General features: G+C 42.2%; 1 protein-coding gene and 2 long non-coding RNA genes across 3 annotated transcripts in view; 1 reads left to right on the top strand and 2 right to left on the bottom strand.

Moving 5' to 3' along the window:
- The window catches only part of LOC136338955 (uncharacterized), a 160,426-nt gene that overhangs the window by 63,177 nt on the left and 74,014 nt on the right, over window positions 1-23,235 (top strand). The gene's annotated exons all lie outside the window — the stretch shown is intronic.
- LOC136350833 (tyrosine-protein kinase Src64B) lies at window positions 3,202-3,996 on the bottom strand. The gene is made up of 2 exons (XM_066302926.1): window positions 3,633-3,996; window positions 3,202-3,533 (listed from the first exon to the last, which is right to left on the bottom strand). The coding sequence occupies exons 1-2, from the start codon at window positions 3,790-3,792 to the stop codon at window positions 3,202-3,204; spliced, it is 492 nt and encodes a 163-aa protein (XP_066159023.1). The 5' UTR covers window positions 3,793-3,996.
- The window catches only part of LOC136338953 (uncharacterized), a 114,051-nt gene continuing 99,963 nt past the window's right edge, over window positions 9,148-23,235 (bottom strand). The window contains exon 9 of the long non-coding RNA XR_010732044.1: window positions 9,148-10,040. This is a non-coding gene — a long non-coding RNA (uncharacterized lncRNA). The remainder of the gene's footprint in view (window positions 10,041-23,235) is intronic.

Raw genomic sequence — 23,235 nt, 5'->3', positions numbered from 1 at the left:
AAGCTCGGGAACGTTCCGCGGAATCGAAATTTGATGTGACATACTGGGTGTTCCGCTGGGAATGAACGTGTTGACGTTCAATTTCGACATGACCGGAAGTGGTGTTCTCATGAAAATATTTTTAACGTAGGGATCACCTCTACTTTAGTACTAATCCCATACCACAAGCTTTCCCTAGTAATAGTTTTCACCGGACGCCCACATTCGCGCGACACCCTGTATGCGCGGCGTTCAAACTTTAAGTTGCTTCGAATTGTCTCTCCCAGCTCCTTCCGTTTCTGAGATATCGCGTCGAATATTTCCGCATGTACTGCTCCCAATCTATGTGACCATGACACACAATTTGTTGTCAACATCTACAGGTGGCACTTTTTCGGAGGTCAGGATCCCCGTTACTGTCCTGAACTTTTGGTCTCACGCCACTGAATTTTTCAAAGTGGAGACGCGGAAAGCCGTTTAAATTGAACGGGGCCGCAGGCTTCGGGAAACGCTCAGTGGCGCGCGACAAAAAAGTTCCAGGTGGTAGAAGGGATTTGCGCAGCTCAAAATTATCACTCTGTAGATTGCGCTAATAAATTTGAAATCGCGGATGTGTCGACAGACAATATTGGACATTTTACGATCTGAAGGAGTTGTTTAATGAAGCGAAAAAAAAATTCGATTTCCATAGAGATTCTGCATTGCCCATTTTACTCCTTTTTGCAGTAATTTCCAGTATCTGCCGATCTGCTTTGTGTGCTTTGACGCAATTTTCCAGAAATCCTGTTCCAACATTTTTAATCTAGGTAGACAGCAATATCCTGCAGTGTGGAAATCCCTGCCTAATTTGTATCGGCACAAACGCCCCCTGACAAGACATTTAAATTAATTATTCCAACCATGTTCAAACCTGCTAGTTAAAATTCAATTGATACCTTAGACAAAGCCATTTATTTGCAAAGTCTTACGCGTATCGAGCGATAATTGAACCAATAGAAATCAAGTTTTAGCTTTATAGCGGTAACGATTGAACGATTCAGTTCCAGTAAGTAAGATTTTTCCAAATGTTTCCGTTCGTTTTAAGGTTTAATTGTTGCAAAACTCAATTTCCACAAACAGTCTTTGCCCGACACATAAATTTATTCGAACAAAGCCGACTTTCGTCATGAAAACAAAATTCATAACCATAAATTTCCCAATCAATGATGGCAAAAATAATGAAGTTTTAGTCTGAAAGGAAAAGTGGTTGTGCAATACGCTCTTTAATGGCCCATTGTCCTGAAAATAATTTATAACGCACCATTGTGTTTTGTGTTTAGTTCATTTTAAAATTAAATTATAAATGTATTTGGTTTTGAATTATTTGCATTATTTTTGGTCGGAGCCGTAGCTGATGCTGTAACTGAAAAGGTCGTTGATGCATGCCGTCCTAGGCCTGTCACCTGTTACAAACCCAAACGAGTTTTTCCCTCGAAAGGCGACGCCGCCGATAACGGCTGCAACAACCGACGTGTTGCCATAATATTTTTTTTCCCTTGGCGCAGGTGCTTCCGTCGAGCGTGCGGAATGTGGCTTCAACGCACGCATTTGCGAGTTGACAGTAGCGCCACACCGCGCAGCCGTGCGGGGCGCGCATAACAGTGACCGGGGATAGCGTCAAACATTTTTTTTGACGTTGACATGCGCGGGGAAAAACATTTTGCCGCGCGCAGGTCAGTGTCGGTGGTCGAATTAAGCTTGCGGAAGATGCGAAGATTGCCCGATGGGAAAAATACGGTGCCTAGTGCGTTAACACAACTAATTGGTATACAGGCAAATATGATTTTTCACGTTTGTGTATTTTTTTCAAATGTTTTTTTACAAGTTTTTTTATACCTACTCAAAATCCACACAAATCAAAATGACAAATATGTTTTTTTTTTTTTAGTTTACGTGCATAAACCGGCCATTGATTTCGGTGAGGTTCGCGGTCGGCCCCGTTCCATTTCCATTGTCTTCCAACTTCGTTTGATGAACTGCACTTTTAATATTCTGAACTATATTGTGCGCATAATTTTGACCTCTGTTTGATATTTGTATCGGGTTAAAGCCCTTTGCTTCTACAAGGGACCAGCAAATTAATTTGGTGTTCTCACACTTCAATTACGAATCGTCCCGCATTCGTTCAACCACAGTTGGTTCACCTTCGGGCATTGCATGCAATATTAAGTAACTAATTGTTGGTGGAAATGAACAGCAAGCGCAAGTCGTTCGGACGAAAATTTTAGAAAGGTTCAACGTCATGGGCTCAATAAGGGCTAATGCCGAATTACGACTAACACTGTTTTTTTTGGGGGGGGCCCCGTATCGTTCGCGTAATTCACAGCGCGGAAGGGTGATTCCCCTAATTGTGCGGGGCCGCTTTCGGCGGTCGACGTGCAGATCTGTCGCTTATCAGAGTGAGAATAGCAGACAGTGCCTGGACGCTGCACAACCGCTAGAAGTTCGTCTTTCGCAGGATAACTTTGTTCAAAAATGTGAAAAATGAATACGAGACGGAGAAAAACTAAGTTGGGCAGTGTACGTGCCGGCATCTAGAATCCCTCCGAAAACTGAATATTTAAGTTATGAACATGCAGGCAGCTTTCGATATATGGAAGAGGGAAAAGAGATATCAACATTTACGTTTTTTTCAAACGAAAATATGCGACCCGCCTCTGAGGCCTCGCAGGTGTCCAGCGTTGGCCTCGTTTAACGGCCCAACTTACCTCGCGGTGCCTCATGCCCGGGTCCACGTCCAACTATTTTTTGATAATGATAAAACGATTGCAGAAAATCTGCATAAATGCTTAAATTCGATCAGAAAGAAATCGGTATATGGCTAAAGAACCAGCTGGTCAATGTCGTAGGGCCAATTACTCCATACGTTCGATGCGGTGCGGCTGAGAGTTATACTGCCCTCCTGTTGTTCATTTTTTATCATAAGCGAATAATATAGAAAAATGTTTTGCCCTTTCGTTCCGGAAGTTTGTACATTGTTGCCTAAGTTATTAAAAGTACCTAGAAAACCGCCACCGAGCTCGTTTTTTTCTAAATTTGATCGGTTGCTACGTGGAGTTTGTGGAACATGAGCTTAAAGTAGGTGGTACTATTGACATGTGGACTGTGGTGCTATTTACTCGCGAAAACTCCACAAAGTCAGCATAAATCAGTGGTACAAAAAACGTAATAATCTCTAATCTTTTAATCCGTATAAGGTAAGAGTAGGGTAACCGTCCTATTTCCCTCTGAGCATAATATCAAATAATTACTGACATAGTAATTAATCAAACTATTTAAACTATTAAAGCACTTCTCATTGTCTTTTTCCTCTCCCATGGCCACGTAATCGTCCTCTCTAATTCGGATATTGAGATGAAAAACTCTAAAGTCCTGCACGATGGACATCGTCCCCAGCGGAGATCTCTTGGATGGTCTTATAATGAATGTTCCGTTCTGTTTATTCATCAGAAGTTTTTCGGCCCCTTCTCTGCCCACGTTCTTATAAAATGCTTCTGGTGATTCCCCGATTAGCGCTGAAAAAATTTTTGAATTCAGTTACGTCCTGTCGGACATTAATTTAGCGACGAGCTCCAGGGGGGATTCGCTGGTCGGTGTTCGCGTGTTTAGCTTACCGCATTTTCCTGATTCTTGAGAATGGCTGCTGCAACAGCAAAAAATGCACATTTTATACGCCAAGTCCAACGTTTCGGAATAAAGTCTTCTAGTGAGATTCGCCAAGACACAACAAATCACCTTAAAACACATACACATCTGCTTGCAAGTGTTGTCCATATTGCCTCATTTTGCGTTCACTCTCTGATATTGTCGGAAGAATACTATAAGTTCAAGTAGATTCAACTTTTACTGTTAGGAAATAGAAACGTGATGTGCCATATGGATCGTGAAGTCGAGAGGAGATTTTTTTGTGCGTGGTTACCGACAATTTGCGCCAACGGTAGCCGTCCTGTGGACCTGCCGACATGTGCCATTTGCCGGGGGACTTTCCAAGGGAAATTTTTCCGTCAAATTATCCAGATGCGTGCGTACGTACGTGCAAAAGGGGAAATGTCAAAGCTGCCGGGATTCGAACATCTCCAAACGAGGTACTTTTTTCCTGAATCAAAAAATGCAGAGCGCTGCATGGAAGCTGTGTGAAATCGCCATTCGTCACAGTACTTTTCAGTCTCAGAACCGAAAAAAGAGGTTGAAAGGGCCCTGCGACTAGAGACCACAAGATTACCTGCATGAATTTTGTTCTCATCAATGAGGGTCCGCATTTAAAAAAAATAATAAAAATTATGATTTCGTATACATTTTTCCATATTTCTCAATACACAAAACGTACGAAAAACGAAATAATGGAGAAAAAGTTACATACGAAGCGACATCAAATTATCCTCGAAACTCAATCCTGTGGGTCAGGTCGTAACACCGTGAAGAATGCCATACACGATACGGTTTACCGGAAGGCAATTCTGCTGGTTTGCATGCCGGAAGGCTCACCTGCACCCTCGGCTAAGGCGTCCATTAAGCTTTTTTATCGCGATTTGTGGGGTTTTTGTGTAGTAGTGAAAGGACAGTTTTGTGTACATAATCTCGGAACAGGATTGTGCCATTAGAATAGGCTCGGCGGTTGCATGCAGTTATTACAGGTAGATAGAGAATAAAATCGAGCATAAATAACTACAAAACTGAGCCACAATTGGAGAAATTATCAAAGTACGTAATGTTGAATAATCCTAAAGCGAAAAGCGCAGATAGAGATGGCTGCACCGCTATTAAGTAATTAAATGCTTAAGTGCGTAATCCCTCAAAGCGAATTACCAGCACTTTTATGTACAGAGAATACTTGATAACAGCCAAATCATATACTCAGCTTCATGTGACATGTGCCACCAAGTAGTAATAATAATTTAGTCTTGTGACTGTGGCAAACTAATGCTTCACACTTGGGTATGAAATGGTCGGAATTTCAGCAAAAAAGAAGGAACGCCAATGGCTTTTTTTGCCATCGATCTTCTAGATTTTTTGTTCAATTGAAATATATAAAATAATGTTTACATGGAAAGAACAGTTTATTTTTTTGCTGATTGCTACACTGTCAACAAGACATGATGACGTCACGCCACTGTTGAGACCATCTGGTCTTCGTGGCCTGAAGAAGGGGCTCAGTCACAACGTTCACGTGAACGTCCTCCACGTAGCAGCAACGGACACGAAGGTCGCGTACCGCGAACGTTATTCGAAGGTACCTGAGACAAACATAATTGGAAATGCCGCCTTGGCCCGCACAGTGACTGGACCTATCACCTATCGATTATTTTCGGGACATGGTGAGTCGTCATCTCCGAAATTTACAGAGGCCTCCAAATAATTGGGGTGATTTACGCCATCACCTTGAGGTAGCCCGGTATGCAACACCTAAGGAGGATGTTGATCATTTATGGCAAAGCATGCCGCGAAGAATGCACGCTTGTATTGCCGCACGAGGCGACGTTCCTCGTTACGAACCTTTTAATTAATAAATGCTGTCTTTTTTAGTCGAAACCCTGATCGTTTGACACTCTATTATGAAGCTTATTTTTCCGCAATTACAAAATTTAATTATTATCATTGCTGACTTGTGCATTTCACGTGAAAGTGAGTGTATTTATGCGAAGGTTCGCTGAGATTACTTTCCCAGATGCGCAATTTTGGAGATTGACATTACCAGTGATTGCTGATTCACCTGAAGGTTTCGTCGCAGGCTCCCTGGTCAATGCGTCATAATCTGGCAGCAGGATGAGGTTCTCCCGTACAGCACTAGTCAAGTTAACATACGTAATTTAGAACACCCACGGGGAGGGGGGAAGAGCGGAACAACGCCTTGGCCGGCAAACTGCCCTGATTTAAGCCCATGGCATCTGATAAAGATGTTAGGAGATCTCGTTAAATTTAGTAGTGGAAAATATCGTGCATACACCGCGATTGTGGGGTAGTTATATGAGGATTAAATCCCGAAGTGCCGCGCAGCGCTTCGGGATTTAAACTCGATGTTCGGGGCATCGCAATATACTTCACGCTTTTGACATATAATTTCCCTGGGTCATACATATACATATATATATATATATAAAAAAAAAACGATTTCAAAATTCTGTGTCATTACTGATCTAGAGCCGAGAGTAACGAATCCCATTCGGGATTTGAGAGGAGCAGGGAAAAATTCCATGCACGGAAGGCGCGGAGAAGACCCCACGGTCGTGGCGAAGAACGTGTGTGCCGTGCCGCCACGCAGATGTTAATTAACGTGTGCTGTAATTAGCTGCAAGATATAAAATTTTACAATGCCGATCAAAGAAAGGATTGGAGTTCGAACTTTAGGTGGCGTACTGCATAGATTTTAATAATGCGAAAGCCGTTTTGCGCCCGACGTCTAAACCGCTGGTGGTAATTACCACGCTCCAGTCATATGATACGTCGACTTCTTTGTCAACTCCAGCGAGATCGTGTTATGAAATTTCATTCCGTTTTTTCTTCCCACAGTAAAGGGGACATTTGCATCCAAATAAAAATGCATAATATGGCTCTAATTCCTTTTGTTCCTATCTCGACGTTTAGTTTATACTCGTACAATAAAGAGAGCGTAAATTTCGGAGCCAAGTTTGCGTTCTAATTAAGATATAACGGTCAGGTATGACATTAAAATATCTCTTTTGTAGTCAAGAGCAAGTTTGAGGTGAAAAGTGGGAAAGTTATTTATTATTTCGGTCGTGCAATCGTGCGTTTGTAAAGTTTAACGAACGCCCTGCAGATACGATGTTAAATCGATAAATTGACATATCAATTCGGGACTACTATAGCCGTAATGGTTCTAATGCAGCTTAAAAGCTACATCTATAAATTAGACTTTAAGCTTCTTAGCGAGTAGTGGCAACCCAAGCAGTGTTCAAAACAAATTTATGTCTGTTTCTAACTAGAGTTTCGTAGCAGCGACCAGAGGGATTAGTTAAGGGTTAAAATATCAAAAACAGGGATTTTGAAGTCTTTCCTTTGAAGTGTTGTTGCTCTATAGAAACTTCGCAGGGATTACCGATTGCGTCTGATAATTATTGCGCCAACATCCGTACGTTCATCGCGAATGGTACCTGCGCGGTCCGTTTACGATCAGGAGGAGGTGGGGGTAAGCGAAGATCTCAAGTCTTCAAATGCGCTTCGTCGAGTGACTTCCGCGCGTTCACCTACCTCGTGCCGCCGAGGTCTGTCCTCTGTCGAACATTCACCGCCGGCTTTGGACACACTGTATGCATCCCCCTTTAAATTAAAAATACATGAGCGATGTGGCTTCAAATATATGACTCTTTTCCTTCCCCAATTTCCTAGATACGCTGAACCCATAGAAATTATATAACCCTCAAGGATATCATAAATCGTTCCACCGTCGCCAGTGAGACTGTACATCAAGTGCGGTTTTCTAGAGCAACCTCCGGTAATCATTAATATTAAAGAACTGGGAGCAGGATTGTAAACATTTCGGTTTACTTCTCCAGGCACCTATTTAAGTTTCGGCGAATAACAATTAACATCTACAAGTTCAAGGGTGCTCAAAATTCAATTTATTTATGCTACAATTTGCTCGGACAAAGTGGATATTGGGGCCCAACGGAGACGCCCCGGAAACGTTAAGCTAAAAAATGAGCGGGGCCTTTAAGATCCAGGAAGATGTTTATCTTAATACGCCATAAAATATCTCTTATCTGCTCCCAATGCGAGACATTTTTGTTGTGGCTTTTAGAAATAAAACGGTTGTGTAATGTTCTGAGGGGGGGGGGGGGTGTACGCAGTTAAGCACATTTCGAAACATGTGACTTATTTCCTTAAATGGAGCAGTTCCGCGTTTAACGTAATTTCATCGCCTAATTTGGCGCGACTGCGGCTTCGCGCCATTTTGGCGGCACTCAAAACTCGGCGGACATTTAGCCGGACCAATGGTGCCGCCATTGTTTCCGTCCGCTAGTGCTGCGCGTGGAAACGTCATTTGTCAAAAAAATCGTAAATGAAATTTTTTTTTTGTTGTTTTGGTGTCCGCTCGTGATTCCACTTGGAGAAATTAAATTCTGCAACTTGCCACAACGATAAAGTTCTCATCTCACCTGAAAGGCGCAACTACTTTTGCCGTGACTAAAGCCACAAAACTCGAAAATTGCCTATTTTCGATTGCTCGCAGGCGCAAATTTGATTGCAGCATCATAAAATTAATGTTGCAGTTAAAATTTATACCGGTTAGGTCTGTTTTATTCACTCCCTTATAGGCACTACGGACAATAAAATTTGCCGCTCGTAAACACGTACATTTATCCTGGGCCTCGTGAAATATTTATGGCCTGATAAGATGCCGGTCTTACAGTTAATACCTTCAGGCTAGGCAATTAAGCTATTTTTTTTTCAGCTCTTATTAGAGCCGAAACGGAGCAGTTGGAGCGTTATGTACCATTGAAGCCAAGAAGTTTCCCATATAGGTAAAGTAGTACAATTCAGGAAATAGCGTGGCGCACTCGGAGCAGATGGCTTCGACACATGTTCGTAATGCTCCCATAGGAAGACCTTAATACCCAAAAAGCTAGATTTCACTTATTCTAATGTTGATTCGCTATCGGAACATGTGCTTTTGATGGACCGTTAGCTCCACTTCAAGCTTATCTGAAATTAGAGTTCTTGTTGTCATTAATATTAATTAAGGAAATTTTGATTTCCTGTCCGAAGTTCAATTAAGCAGCAGCCAGAGGAAAACCGTGAAAGTTATATTGGAATCGATTAGGATCAAATTGGGTTTGTTTTCGAGATGTAATTTTAACTAAACCTGAAAATTCTGCCCGTAAATTGCATACAAAGCTAGGAGTCATTATAAGAGTGCGATGAAATCTGCAGGATGAAATATGACTGCCTCATTTTGGGTAATTATCCCTTTGTTTCAAGCACTTCTTAAGGGTGGCACTATTTCCGTGAATTAATGAGTATTTTCCAATTAAAGTAGGATTTTAATTGGACTGCGGGTTGACGACGATTAATTCACTAATTTGGAACGTTTTTTGTGACGAGGAAAATTCTCGAAAGACACTCGGTCATCTGCCAAATGACGTCGAGTACCAGGGACTGCGCGGCCGTGGAAACGCTCCTTGTAGAAGGTCTCAGACTCGTCTGCACGTTGCTTACGAATTTTAGGATGACGAACGTTCGTAACACACGTCATCGCAGACGCGACTCTCCGAACACTTCCGATCGGCGCCGATCAGGTGCGACGAGCAGGGCGCAGGCCAGGAAAAACAGCCGAGGGCCACCATTTGTTCGTTCGTTACGAGGCGATCAACAAAATTCCTGTCAAAGTCGTTGCTTTGTTCGGTTATACGTTTATGTGAGTGCAAAAGTGAAAATATTCTCCGCAAGTAAAGATTTATATTATCGATCGGCTCGTGAAGTTCAGGTTGCGTAAATGTTGCCCCCTTCTTGTCGAAGAAAATCTTCAAAAGATGCCCTGTCAGCATCTGTCCTCTGCGAGTGAACTAACCTGCTTTTTTCTTCTCGTTCTTCGCGATATCCTGAAGAAGTTCGTGATGACTTTGCGCCTCCGCGTTATCCTGAAGAAGTTCGTGATGACTTTGCGCCTCCGCGTTATCCTGAAGAAGTCCGTGATGACTTCGCGCCTCCGCATGCGCGATTTGTATCCATTCGTGTATCCCCGCCGTCAGGTGAAAGGCCCCTTCACCATTCCGTCAGGATTCTCCATGGTCTTTCCTCTGGGGTTTGCCGCCTCCTGGTTTCCGTTCACGCAATTTCCTCCGCCGGGCACTTGTCGGGTTTTCCCATAGAATATCCATCGTTTTGCCCTCCGCGTTTGTTATTTCCCTCTTCCTTCTTCAGGATTGGTTACCCGAACTCGAGGAGGGGTCACCACGTGGACGAGTGATCTGGTCTTCGTGTCCAGAAACTGGGGACTAGTTCAGGCCCAAATGAGAGTTGTTAATGTTTCAAGGGTAACACGTTCGCCGAAGGCCGCCTGGAAACTGAAACGTAAAATTACGGATTATCGGGGCATTGTTAGGTGAAATTAGACATTTTCACATACACACGCACACACGTTACTTTTAAATGGTTGTTTAATATGAAAATGTGTGATTCTATTGTTTTCTCTCCACCACATTATGCTGATTACGAGTAAATACGTCCCGCACGAATAGAAATTTAAAAGCAATTTACCAAATAAAACTTTTCGGAGTAGATAAAGGTTGTTTTCTATTTTCGAGAATGTGTAAACAAACTTTCGAGCAGCAAAACAATACCCTTCAAAGTTTCGCTAAGTAGTTTTGTAGATCGGTGCAAGAGATAGTTTAAAATGTGGGGAGATATTGAGAAAACAACTTCGACACCAGGATCAAATTAAATTGAAACTAATGTTGGAAACAAATATTGTACTAAGCAAGAAGGGCTGTATCCGTTTGGAAATAAACTCAACTTGAAAATAGACTCTTATATGGACGGAATTTCAAAACCGTTAAATTCGACTATCTATGAAATGGCCGCATTCACGGGAATGTGCAACGCTCGAGCGCTGCACAATTAAAGCTTAAATTCGCTCACTGGTTTTTGTCTACTAATCTGATTTGACGAGTACCTCTCAATTCGATCTTGTGAAAATTGAAGATTCGAAAGCTTAATACTGCCGCTAGTCAGCGCTACAGCGAAGGGCAACCGCTGACCCAAGGCATTGCAGCAATCGAGTGCCCTCCTGGTGGCACATGTTATTAGATGTTCGTTGGAGTTGCCACCTCTTATAGTTTGTGAAGTTAAGTGTTCTCCTGCATTGCGATGAATGCTACGACGCGATTTAAAACTATCGTTCAATCGTGGTTTAATGCCCCCCGGTCCTACTTCCGCTCCTTTAGGCCCGTCCATCCAGAAGCAGTATTGTCGTCGTCAACGTTGAGTAATCTTTTTGTAATTAAAACACCTCGTAGGGGCAACGCAGTCGCAACCTTCTGCAAGGCCGTAATTCCTTTATTCTACTTAAAATGTCTCCTGTTTTCTCTCATTTTCGGACAGTGCGCCAAAATCTAATTACTTGACGTGTACCATAACCTAGACGTATCTTTTTCCGTTCTTGCAATGTGCACCCGAATTTGTCGACAATTGAGCATCGTAAATACCGTTCGATCCGTCACGGCATCGTCCAGGGTCACGAGACGCGGGTGTCACAAAAGGACACTGCGTCCCATCCGGTTATTTCAAAATTGTCAAACAGCGACGCTGGCAGCACTGCGCGTACCGTGGCAAAATGGTTTACGTTTGTCCACGTCGTTTTCTCAAATCTGTCAGTCGCGACCGGCTCAACGGGGGCAAAAGCGGCCGTAGGGGTGCGGTAATGGCGCTCCTAATCAAACTGCCAGCAGGGCGGGGCGAAGTGGCGATTAGCGTTGGGGACTAGCAAAAAGTATTTACTGTTTTGTACAATGTGCGCATATCAACTAATAGTCGTAAACTGCAAACTAGATGCGCTACATGAGTTCTCGAAATGTTAAGTGGGAACGAAAATTAATTCAAATTAAAGCTCGACCCTTAAGTTTACGTAAACACACGTTGTCTGCCATCTGTATGTGCAAATTCATCCATAATTCAGAACTCAAGCGTTACAGATGTGTATACCAAAAATAAAATTATGCCGTTCCCAGCCGTGACCTGACTTAGATTTTATGTAAAAAAATTATTCCGACGACCTTTTCTCGGTCGGAATTGGATTTGTCGGCCCGTTAGAATCCGATTTGAAATTCTAGAGGTGGTCAGTATGTTTTCCCCAGCGAGGAATTCATCAATGAAATTAAGCGATCCTTCGTGAGATTATTATCGTTTAGAAGACCTTTGCGAATATTAAATTGAATTGCCCAAAAATCCTACTTCGGACAACAAATAACGGCCGCACCGCGAGCACCATTTGCAGATCGATTTTGGGCAGCGTCAAAGTCGCTATGGGTTCTCGCGAATTTGCCCAATACGTAGACCGGCGATGGCCGCAAAAATGTCACGTTGTTGCACATTTCTGGATTGTCCGATAAACCCGTAGCGCGTCTTCAGGACGGACATTGATTGAGTTCGGGCTTTATCTGCGATTTCGGTCGGCATCGGCAGCACAACGAAAGGTCCAACCCAACCGAGAGATGACTTTCAAACTAATCCCAGGAACGGGACACTCATAATGTTCTGTTTTTGGCGCACCCTGTATGCAGGGTCACCGGTAATTCGATTTGTTCCTTCGCGGGGGCGGCAGAGCGTGAGGTAGGGAGTAAATTGAGCCCGCATATGCATATTCCAGAACTCACAGGAATTTTTGGCATTTTTCTTATTATTTTTTTTAATTTGAAATGTAAACGATTTCAGAGTGTACGTTCGACAAATCCTCTTTAGATTTTTCTACTTTAGCTGCTCGATCACCTGCCTAACGTTGTGATCTTCCCTACGAACGTTCGTATTATGTGAAGATTTTCGGTAAAAACTTCCGCAAAATAATTTATGAGCGTCAGCCACCTCAACCTCTCCTGCTCGGTTTCCAGAAAATGTTCAAGGTCTCACGAGCAGAAATTGTTCTAAAAACTCATTTGAACAGCAATTTAGCGATGTGTTACGCGTTCAACAAATCTTCTGAGATTCCAAAGAAATAGTGGAAATGCTCGAAGTGAAAAATTTAACTTAAATTTGTAACTGGAAAATTGACGAAAAATTGTTCATATTTTACTCTAAAAACACAAACAACAATACAACAAATAGATTTAAATTGAATTATTGTTCGTTCTTGGTGTGACCACCTCTGTCCCGAACGCAGCTTCGACATTTTCTTCTAATTGCCGTTGTTGTTACTCTTGTTGTTACTCTTGTTGTTCCTCTTGTTGTTACTCTTGTTGTTACTCTTGATGTTCCTCTTGTTGTTATTCTTGATGTTTCTCTTGTTGTTCCTCTTGTTGTTACTCTTGTTGTTCCTCTTGTTGTTACTCTTGTTGTTCCTCTTATTGTTACTCTTGTTGTTCCTCTTGTTGTTACTCTTGTCGTTCCTCTTGTTGTTACTCTTGTTCCTCTTGTTGTTACTCTTGTTGTTCCTCTTGTTGTTACTCTTGTTGTTACTCTTGTTATTACTCTTGTTAATGTATTTCTTACGTCAACGTCTGCTATAGATCCAAGTAGGTCCCTATATACCAACGCCTTCCTTGTGCCCCAAACAAAAAATCCCATGGGTGTTTTCTTTATCTTCATTATCAATTATTCCCGAGTAAAATAATTTAAGTTAAATTGTTTGCTTTGAGCAGTTCGACTGTATTTTTGGAATCTTAAAAGATGTGTGGAGCACGTAACGCGTCACTAAATTGCTATTCCAATGAGTTTTTAGAACAATTTCTGCTCATGAGACCTTGGACATTTTCTGGAAACCGAGCAGGAGAGGTTGAGGTGGCTGATGCTCATAAATTATTTTACGGAATTTTTCAGTAAGAACCTTCATATAATGCGTACGCTTCCAGACACGTCCGTACGGAAGATCATAATGTTAGGCACGTGATCGAGTAGCGAAAGTAAACAAATCTAAAAAGGATTTGTTGAAGAATCATCTTGAAATCATTAAAACTCCAAATTAAAAAAATAAAAAATATATGAAAAAACTAAAAATCCAGGGAGATTTGGAATATGCATATGTGGGTTCAATTTACTCTTAGCTCATGCTCCATCACCTCACCAAAGGGACACATCGAATTACCAGTAACCATATAAAGAGTATCCGCTCAGTTGTTGGGGCCCCTCTAAGGGATGCCGGCTCATGCCGCTGCTTCCTGCAAATAAACACCGATTCACATGCTTATAAACTGATTGTTTGATTTACGGTTATTTCGGTTTCTTGCATTGACCGTTCGCAGATGCTATTGAACGTGATTTGCGTAGTTTTTCCTAAGCTCGTCGCGGGTAAATTTTTAACATTCCCTAGTTTTTACTTGCATTGAACAGTGACAGCAGCTGGTCGTGACGATCGAGTGAGATTGGAAATCTGACAAACGTCAAGTTTCAATTGGCATGCGTTGCGTCCGCGTTTGACAGAACGAGGTTAGGAATTCGCCACGCCTCCATTGAAATTTGACATTTGTTGTATTTCTAACCTCACCCGAACGTCAATGTCGGTCCACATTGTCTTATATTAAGGCGAAAGCACGGCGATCGAACATTTTTTTTGAAATTAGATCGACGAAATTAAGGGTTTATGCGAACCGTTATTACCATTTCAAATCAGATATAACGACAACATGCCATATTTGCAAGCTGCATCAGTGTGTCTCCTCGAGTTTCAATTATACCAACAGAACAGCTTTGCTCCTGCTTTATGGAATTCTGGCAAATACAACGTAGCTTTGAGCTTTTGTTTTCCATGTCACTGCTACCTTGTTATGTGTAAGTCGACGTGCGCTTCGACAATTCCCTTGTTTTCGTTCGGGGATAATGAGAGTAGACCGATTCATCGCTGTAACGTATTGTTAGAAAAAAAGACTAGTACGAGTTACGTGTACGTATCCGAAAATTTTGCTTCGCAACTAGGGCTGAGTTCATTTTTCACGTTCTCAAAGCGGTCGCAGCATTTCGCAAGGGGTGAGGAAATAAACGGATTAGGGTTTTTTGGCCCCGATCGACAACACTAAATTATATTTACTTACGGTCTTTCCCGAAATTGACCGGATAAAAAACAGGAATCTTTTAAATTCTCGAGGACCGCCTTTACCGGCCAGTCGACAAATCAAGTTTTGACCTACAAAGGGCTGAGGGGGCAGTTTTTCTATAAGTACGGTGTCAGGATTCGGCCGGAGAAAGCATAATTCCTCTAGGCCTTCGCATTTGTTGTAGACAACTTCTGAATTATGGAACAGCTGCGTTCGAGGACTACTCAGAAGTAGTGATACCGACTGTCGTTCCAATAAATGCCGGTTTTTCTGGAAATTCGTCGAAACAAGGTCTTGGCGTCGTTTAATTCTCTGAGCAGCATACAGGGTGTCCCACGGGGAACCGCCGCTGGACATTTTGGGAAAACTGTGAACGGCAAAGTTACGACAATTTGGCGGGTTGGCAGGAGCCCAGGGCGACCGCATCTAAAATGTTTTCAGTGACGTCACACTTCCGGTTGTAGCGGAAGTCGAAACTTGCCGGTTTTAACCGGACCACCCCACGTATTATGTTATAATTGACGAAAATCCGTGCATCGACTTATAAAAGGTAAATTACCCAAAAACTGCGCAACTTCTCTTAAGACAGTTAAATGTGAGCTTAAGTTCTTTTTTGCGGTAGTTTCACAATACACCAAGATGAAAGTGAGGTCCCATTTCAAATTTTTATCATTTTCTGATGGCTAAGTCGGCCCCATTCGCGCAGACGCCCTATAGAAAATATCACGCACGGCTTGGTAGCGCACTAACATACGGACCTTCTATGGCACTGTGGCGACAAAGAGTTAGGAAATACTTCCCCGTTTGTTAACGACGTCCAATTCTGCAGACATCTAGCACCCGTCACTTTCAATGGACAATTGCGTCTTGGAAACTCGCAATTCTGCGAAAGTCAATACGCTTGCGGCAAAATCGACCGTGCGATCCAAAAACTCAATAATACATAGGGTGTCCCATTTAAAGTAGGCGAGCAAGCGCCGACTTCCGGTGCGAATCGTGACCGGAAGTGCGCCATCATTGAAAATGTTTTAGATGAGGTCGCCCCAAGGCCTTTACCAAACCACTAAATTTTCGTAACTTTGCTGTTCATAGTTTTCCCAAAATGTTCAACGGCGGTCTCCCGTGAGATACCCTGTACAGCGTGTCCACGGTAAGGATGTCCCGCATGGGAATATCGTAAACGGTAATGGATACAGACTTCGCTAAATATCGTGCACTCCGAGGAGTAATTTCACGATGCACGAATCAGCAGCTCCACGAATTCCTCAAACAAGCAAAATTTTCGAATTTTCGCTTTAGTTTTTCCCAAGTTTTGGCAGGAACGGGACGAGAACCGGAACACGCGTGGCGAGTTTCACCCCGATAGTCGCGATTTTATCCCACGACATTTCGCTTGTCGAAAGCGCCCATCGGTTTTTCCCTCTGGGTACGGTCCTGCGAGCGTTTGTCGCTTTTGACGCATCGGGTTCAGGGCCGTATTTAGAAAAAAGCTGACGAGCATTCTCCACGATCGCCATCAAAAACAGTTTCGGTAGATCCGTTCGCCCTGTCCCCTTGAATTTATCACTGGAACTTATCTCGATCCACGATTCACGAGGTCCCCGCACCCGGCATCTTTATCTTGGACGCACCGTGTAAAACGTTTGTGCAACTTTCATCAAGTAATAAATTCTAATCGCTTTCGCATGAAAAAACTCGAATCCCTTTTATCCAGGTCTATACTACGCATACGATATTAGTAAAAGTTGGCTCTATAGAGGAAGTTTTAGCAGAATGAGAGCAGAAGGTTTATTACTCTAAAATAGATCCCGTCGGCTTGCGGAAGACACGAGCAACTCGGGAGCTAAATTAAAGGAAGAGAGGAAACTAATGAAAGTCAAATATGAAATGCATTTTAATCCATCAGCAAGTGGCAAATGAAATATGTATACAGATAAGCTGAAACCATTAGTAACAAAGCAATATTAATGAACCACCCACAGAGCGGGTACCTCTCCGCATGTCAAGTGATGACACTTGCAAGTGTTCCCCTCGTTAGTTCAGTCGACCCAAAAGAATTTTTAATGCAGGTTATTTCTCTTTATTCAGGTGAGTTGGCTTTCAAGGGAACTTTCAAAGGGGCATTGTTTTAAACCCTTACATTACAGCTAAGCCGAGTTGTTCGAGAGCAACGCTCCGAGGGTTTATGAAGACTAAATTCAGCTGCAACTTTTCTTGCAAATGCCGCTCTCGTAATGGCCGGTTAACTTTAATTTTCGCGACACGGCAAGTTTTCAACTGGGATGTAAAGAATGTTTAGGAAATTTCTGCAGGTTTATTCAAGTTTTGGGGTTAAATTCCCCGAAGTTTTGGTTTTTCGGAAGGATTTTTGGCCTTAGAGGTGCAAATTAGTTTGAGCTCCTCACGATTAAGGAATTTGAAGAATCCCATTTAGTCGTTCCTCGGCAGTGGACGGGCGGCGGGAACAACTTTGTCCGATATACGCGACTGTTTCGTCGAGCCCTCGGCGGGGACACACGCGGGGAAAGTTCGCCGCGGCCGCCTCGCGCGGCGGGAAAAGGCACATTCGCAGATCGAGGCGAAGTTCGAGTGCATTGTGGATTTCGCCGCGCCAAGACGACTTCAACCTCCCGGAAAAATCTTCATTCGTCATCGTCATTAATCGATGATGTATCGACCGTTTTGCCGGACGATTTTTTCGTCATTTTTTGGAAGTTGAAAAGTTCCGCGTGCGAACGATCCTCGGTTTTCTGGAACAAAAATCGTCCGGCTCAGTTTTAACGGCCTGATCGGAATCTAAAGTTTTGCCATTGAAATAGTTTTGGAGATAACGACCCAAATGGTAATCTGATGGTGCCAAGTCGGGGCTGTACGAGGTTTCTCTGCGAAGTTCGTGTGCGAGTAAAACAAACCGTTTTTTTGCATTCAATCAGGTAGCTCCCTTCAAAATAATCTCCCTGAGACGCAACACACTTGCGCCATCTTCGTTCCCACTGCTGGAAAGCTTTTTGAAAGTCCTCCGTCTCGAGGCGTCTCAGCTCTCTTGTCGTGTCAGCGTTTATGGCCTCCACATCACCCAAAAGCCGCCCCCGAAGCACCATCTTGCATTCCTCTGGCGTTACGCGCGACACCTCACCCTCAAATTTAATTTGGGTGAGCCGTACGCGAATTTATTCCGAATTATTTAGAGTACCCACGTGAAAATGTACTCTCTACGTGCAGTTATTGAGAAGTTAAATCATAGTTTTGAAGAGTGATGGACAGGAAGGAATGTTCCTAATCGCTGGCCTGCCCGAATTCCGGATCTTAATCCCATCGATTTTTCCTTTTGGGATTTGATAAAAATTTTGGTCTAAGCCGCCGAAACTAGGGACGAAAATCAGTCGCGACAACGCGTTTCCGCCGCCGCTGATCATATTAGGAATACGTCAGGAATTTTCGATCATGTGCTGGAAAATTGGTCGAAACGCTCTCGTACATGGACGGGCTCCAGTGGTGGAGGTCTCGAACATTTGATGCAGTAAAAACAACAACAAATTCGTGTTTTCGATTGTGACGTGAGTGGTGTAAAATGTGTAAAGTAAAATATTGTTGCTAATTAGAGATGACTACGAAAATGTAATGATAAACAGCTTTTTAAAATAACAAAAAACGAGGATCACATAATGTTTACATTCTAACTGTAATCGTAATATCGGGCCGAAAAAGACCGTGTAAACGCACCATATCTAGTTTATACGGTTACTTAGGGAGGTATCAAAATGAAACAAACACGACGCGACGTTGCCAATTCTCAAACGATGTTTTTTTGATTTTCCCGGAAAATGGCTACGTTTACGACCCCTGTTATAAAGAACTTTTTTGTTTAAAATGATGTTCTCAATCATTGGTTTAATTTACGAAACTTATTTCACTAACACTCTGTATAACTGTTGACAGTGGATGGTTCAATCAATAATTTAGTTTCGTGGAAGCAATTCTAAATAAATTATACCCTTGCAATCCTACCACAGAGAAAGCTTAATCTACCTTTGATAAATATTGGCTTTGGATGTCGAGTGTGCGGGCCCTTTTGCCTGGTCCATGATCGTTTCCGGACTACGTTATCGTAAACAATCCATTTTTCATCACAAGATATGGGTCTTTTGAGAAATGGGTCGCTATGGTTACGATTCAGCAAAGAATCTCATATGTTAATGCGTTCGGCGCGGTGAATTCTCTTCAGTCTTTGAGTTACTCAAACATATAGTTTGTTTACGAAACCAAGCTGTTGTATGTGAAAATAAACGCTTGAATTCGATATGTCCACTTTATCCTGCCATCTTTCGAGTTGTCACGTGCTAGTTTCCATTAACGCCTTTATGTTGTTGTCGTCGGCGGTACCGAAACGTACAGTACTCCACAGCAGTTTGGAATCATTGACAGGAAGTGGTTAAATTATGAGAAATGTATGTTGAGGGGTTTACTGGAACGCAATTGAGAGTGCATTAGGCATCGTCAGGTCTCGCTTTATGGTTTTTTATATTTTTGTTTTCCGCTATTTTGTTTATATTGCTAATAATAAATGTAAATAATTTTTTTCCCAAAGAAGAAAAGTTTGAAAACGCGTGCGAAGCGAAGGTGCTACACTGTTGCTTGATAGAGAATTCAGTAGCAAAGTGTCTGTCGTTGAGGTTTTTCCGATATGTTGCCGTTATGGCTAAAACAAGATTAAAAATTATAGATATTGCTGATGACTTCAACGCGGATCGGGGAACAGTGTCAGAATTTATAAAATATGCAAATGAGAGAGAAGGCAACGAAAAACACGTTTTTAGTGATTTTCAATCATTAAAACGTGTTTATTTAGAGTTTTTTTTTAGAAAGTGCGGTTTTAATCAGAGTCTGTTTTCGTTCCTACTTGCTCATCCACTATATCTTTCACGGTTGAATGTGGAATTCCCGCGTTTTACAACCTCGATGGCAGTGGACAAAGTTCCTTTATCAATCGGCGGTATTTTTTCCTATAATTACCCTCCATTCCGGATGAAAAAAAAAAGAAAAAAAAAAGAAAAATTAACCGCTACTTTTGCCTCAAAATCGCGTTTCGCCCGTTTTCAACGATTTCGACTACTAAACGGATGTTTCACTGGAAAAAGTGTCATAATGGCGTTCAGCATCCCGTTTTGCCTTTGCGTTAACTTACCTTATTAAACTTGTAACACGGATCGTGCGAGAAACAAAACGTTTAATGCCATCAAAACTTTATAAGCGCAAAATAATAAACATAAATCAGGTCGTAACTTTTACAAATGGAGGCGCAGAAATTTAAAATTTTATTTTTCAGTGTCGGCAATGAAGGAAACCTTACTGCGTTAATGGCGCCATCTTTCTTCCCGACGTTTAGCTGTCAGATTTCAGATCTTAACCCCACTTTCCTCCGTTAATCGGAGCTCATTCAGTTAAGATAATAATTTATAATAGTTTCTGTACAAGTTGACTCCAAAAAGGTTTCGCAGAATACAACAGTAAGTAACAATAAACGATAACTACTCAATATTAATTTGTAACGTTAGAGAGTGGGCTGGCAGCCGTTCTCCTTGTGTATCAAGTTTCTTGTGTGGCGCATAAATTCAACTTAACGTAATTAGAGGCGCCCGATCGTTTATGAAATATAGCAACAAACGTTCTGGGGCCCTTCATTGCCACCAGTTGTTTTGCCATTTATAATATCTAAAGAAACTGCCTCACGAGCGTCCGCCGGAGGAGTTCGACGAGGCTCAAAGTTCGAGCAGGCATCTGGTCAATTTGTGAGCGCTTGACCGACGATTAAGCCTGCAAATATGGCCCATACCTGAAGCTGTTGTTACGCCGACAATTTATTCATTAATTTCTTATAGGAGATTTGTGTACGGCAAACAACGACTTATAAATTTATTAAATATCCATTAAAATGTTTAATTTAATCGAAATAACATGTTTTCAGTCAGTTAATTATGAAAAATTAATAACATCAATATTGCCAATCATAATTTGACAGAAATAATTAAACCTGCATCCAGATAATATTGGCCAAAATGGCTAAAATATTTTATAATGTTTGTTGTTTTAACGATATTAGCAATATGAGTTTGCTTAATAAATAGCCAGTATATCGTTATTAAAAAACTGGACAAATAATTTGCCTGGTAAAATAATGGAGGGTAATTATTACAGGGCCATTCGTCAATAGACTGCAAAATAATAATAATAATAACAACAACATAAAATTAATTGTTTAATACTTCTGTTGAAATGCAGATTTATCACTTAACATTCTTGCAGCCATGTAACGCGCCTTAGTGTTACGCCCATGGACATCGCCATGTTTTGCTAACAAGCCCGGCCAGATTCTAGTTTGCCATAATAACACTTTCACCCCTTTTCCTTGTAAAAACGAGAGTTTAAGTACCGGTACCGCGATCCCACATTTACAGACCTAAATCGTCTATAGCATTGTGAGAAATAAACTCGGTTCATTTAGGATTAATGGATGTTTTCTTTGTTAGCAAACAAGGCAACTCAAACTTAAACCAGTTGATATTCTCAGTCCGAAGGGAAATTATTACGATGATCACCCTAGAGACGCAGATTCGTTCAGTTTTGCTTTACGAGGATAAACTAGGAATAAAAGCCACAAAGGCACTGGTAAACTGCGCTAGATGTTTGGAGCGGATGCCGTTTTAGATTGAGAGGCGCAGTTTTAATTCTCAAAATTTTGTAACAGGAACGAATCCCCACTCGAAGTAATCGATGATGGCGCCCCGATCGAGACCTGATTAAGGCTGATCCACGTCAAACTCGTGCAGAAATAGCCACGCAGCTCTCAGAAACGATCGTCAAAAATCACCTCCATCATGTTGGTAAGACACAAAAGCTGAACAAACGGGTTCCTCGTCTACACTAAAAAGTGGATCGTTTTTTGATCGCACCATCACGTGCGATCAGAAAATGGGCTTTGCATGGCAACGCGAGACCCTCTGAAGGCGAACCGTCGAAAATGTTTCCCAAGAGGGTCTTGCACCCAAAGAGAGTTTTGCTAGCTGTTTTTTCGGCTTTTAAAGATACATTTTCAGCTCCTTAATCAGTGCGAACTAATTACGGCAGGTGTATACTTGACAGCACCCGAGAAAAATTGCGTGAGTTCCAGCCCTCCCTTGTTAATCGAAAAGAGTCCGTTAAAATAACGCGTGTCCTCACACGGCAAAGATCCCACGGGAAAAATTGTTACGTATTGGCTGGGAACCATACGTCATCCGCCATATCCTTCCGATTCGTCTCCTTCGGACTATCACCTGTTCGAAACGATCGAGAACAATATGAGGGAAAAAACGTTCCCGAACCGCAACACCACAAAAACACCCACAAAACGTTCGTTCTCATTCAAACTAAAATAATAATCCTCGATCTTGAGTCGCGTTGGGGAAAGGGCGTTGGGAGCGAAGGTGTTTGTTTTTGATGGATGGATGATGTTTAAAATATTCGTTCGCTTTATTGTTTCCTTATAAAAAAAAACAAAAAAAAAAACAAAAACAAAAACAAAAAAAACAAAAAAAAACAAAAACACAAAAAAAACAAAAAAAAACACTGGACCTTTTGTTGGTACCTGGTACGTCTACAGTTCTAGGATCCATTACACAGTAGCAACGTTAAAAGTGCTTGTCCCAACTACAGTTTTACTTGGATGGATGAAAGGGCCATTGTGAAAACACACACTTAATTAAACTCGTCGGAATTGAAACTAAAAACGCCACCTCTTATGTTTGGCAATTGGAAACAAAGGACTTTTCAACAAAGTTTGCACTAAACATGCCAAAGAACAATCGACGTAGCAAACAATACGAAACTAGTTTAAAGTACTCAGATAAAAATTTAACAGGAAAAGTTTCGTTGCTGTTGTCGCCACCTGAAATAGAATCAAGATGGTAAAGAAAAATTCCAATGAGAGGGAAGTTTGCTTTTCGTGAATCCCGAAGTCTAAATGCTCGGAGGCGCCTCTTTAATTGCTCTGCACGATAATCACTCGGCAATAAGGCCTTGAAAACGAGGTCGGAAAGTGACGAGGACGACCTAGAATGGACCTCGTTTCTATTTCAAAAGTCGTTCGAGCGGGCAGAGTTCGCTTCTGATTCATCGCTTTAACACCTCGATCCAGCATCGAGGCTATGGAGGCGAGTCGCAGAATTGGCCGCTTTATCGTGGGACGCCGAGGAGCCTCCGGTTAACCGAAACGATACGGAAAATGGCCGTCAGCCATCGGTACCGTTGTGCCGCCATTTGCGTTTTTGTCTTCAGTTCAAGTCGGAACAGAGGAATCGCGCAGGTGGGAGGGGGACCGCGCGAGGCTCGCTATGCCTCCGACAGAGGTCGGCGAGGTGGGCGGAGCCAGCCCGGCCGGCGTCTCTACCTCGATTAGTATCGATTTCGTTGTGAATATCAAAGAAAAAAGCACAAATAAATGAAAAAGAAAAAACGAAAACATAATAAATCCGAGCGTTAAAAT

This window comes from Euwallacea fornicatus, chromosome 4 (assembly GCF_040115645.1).
Source record: "Euwallacea fornicatus isolate EFF26 chromosome 4, ASM4011564v1, whole genome shotgun sequence".
NCBI classification, from domain to species: domain Eukaryota; kingdom Metazoa; phylum Arthropoda; class Insecta; order Coleoptera; family Curculionidae; genus Euwallacea; species Euwallacea fornicatus.
Note: the sequence above shows the minus strand (reverse complement) of the source record. Positions and strands in the feature narration are given on the sequence as shown.

Bases quoted from the DNA above. Each gene is read 5' to 3' on its own strand.
- LOC136350833 (XM_066302926.1), bottom strand. From the start codon at position 3,792: ATGGACAACACTTGCAAGCAGATGTGTATGTGTTTTAAGGTGATTTGT. The intron at 3,534-3,632 runs GTAAGCTAAACA...AAATTTTTTCAG, and splicing joins TCAAGAATCAGGAAAATGCG to CGCTAATCGGGGAATCACCA.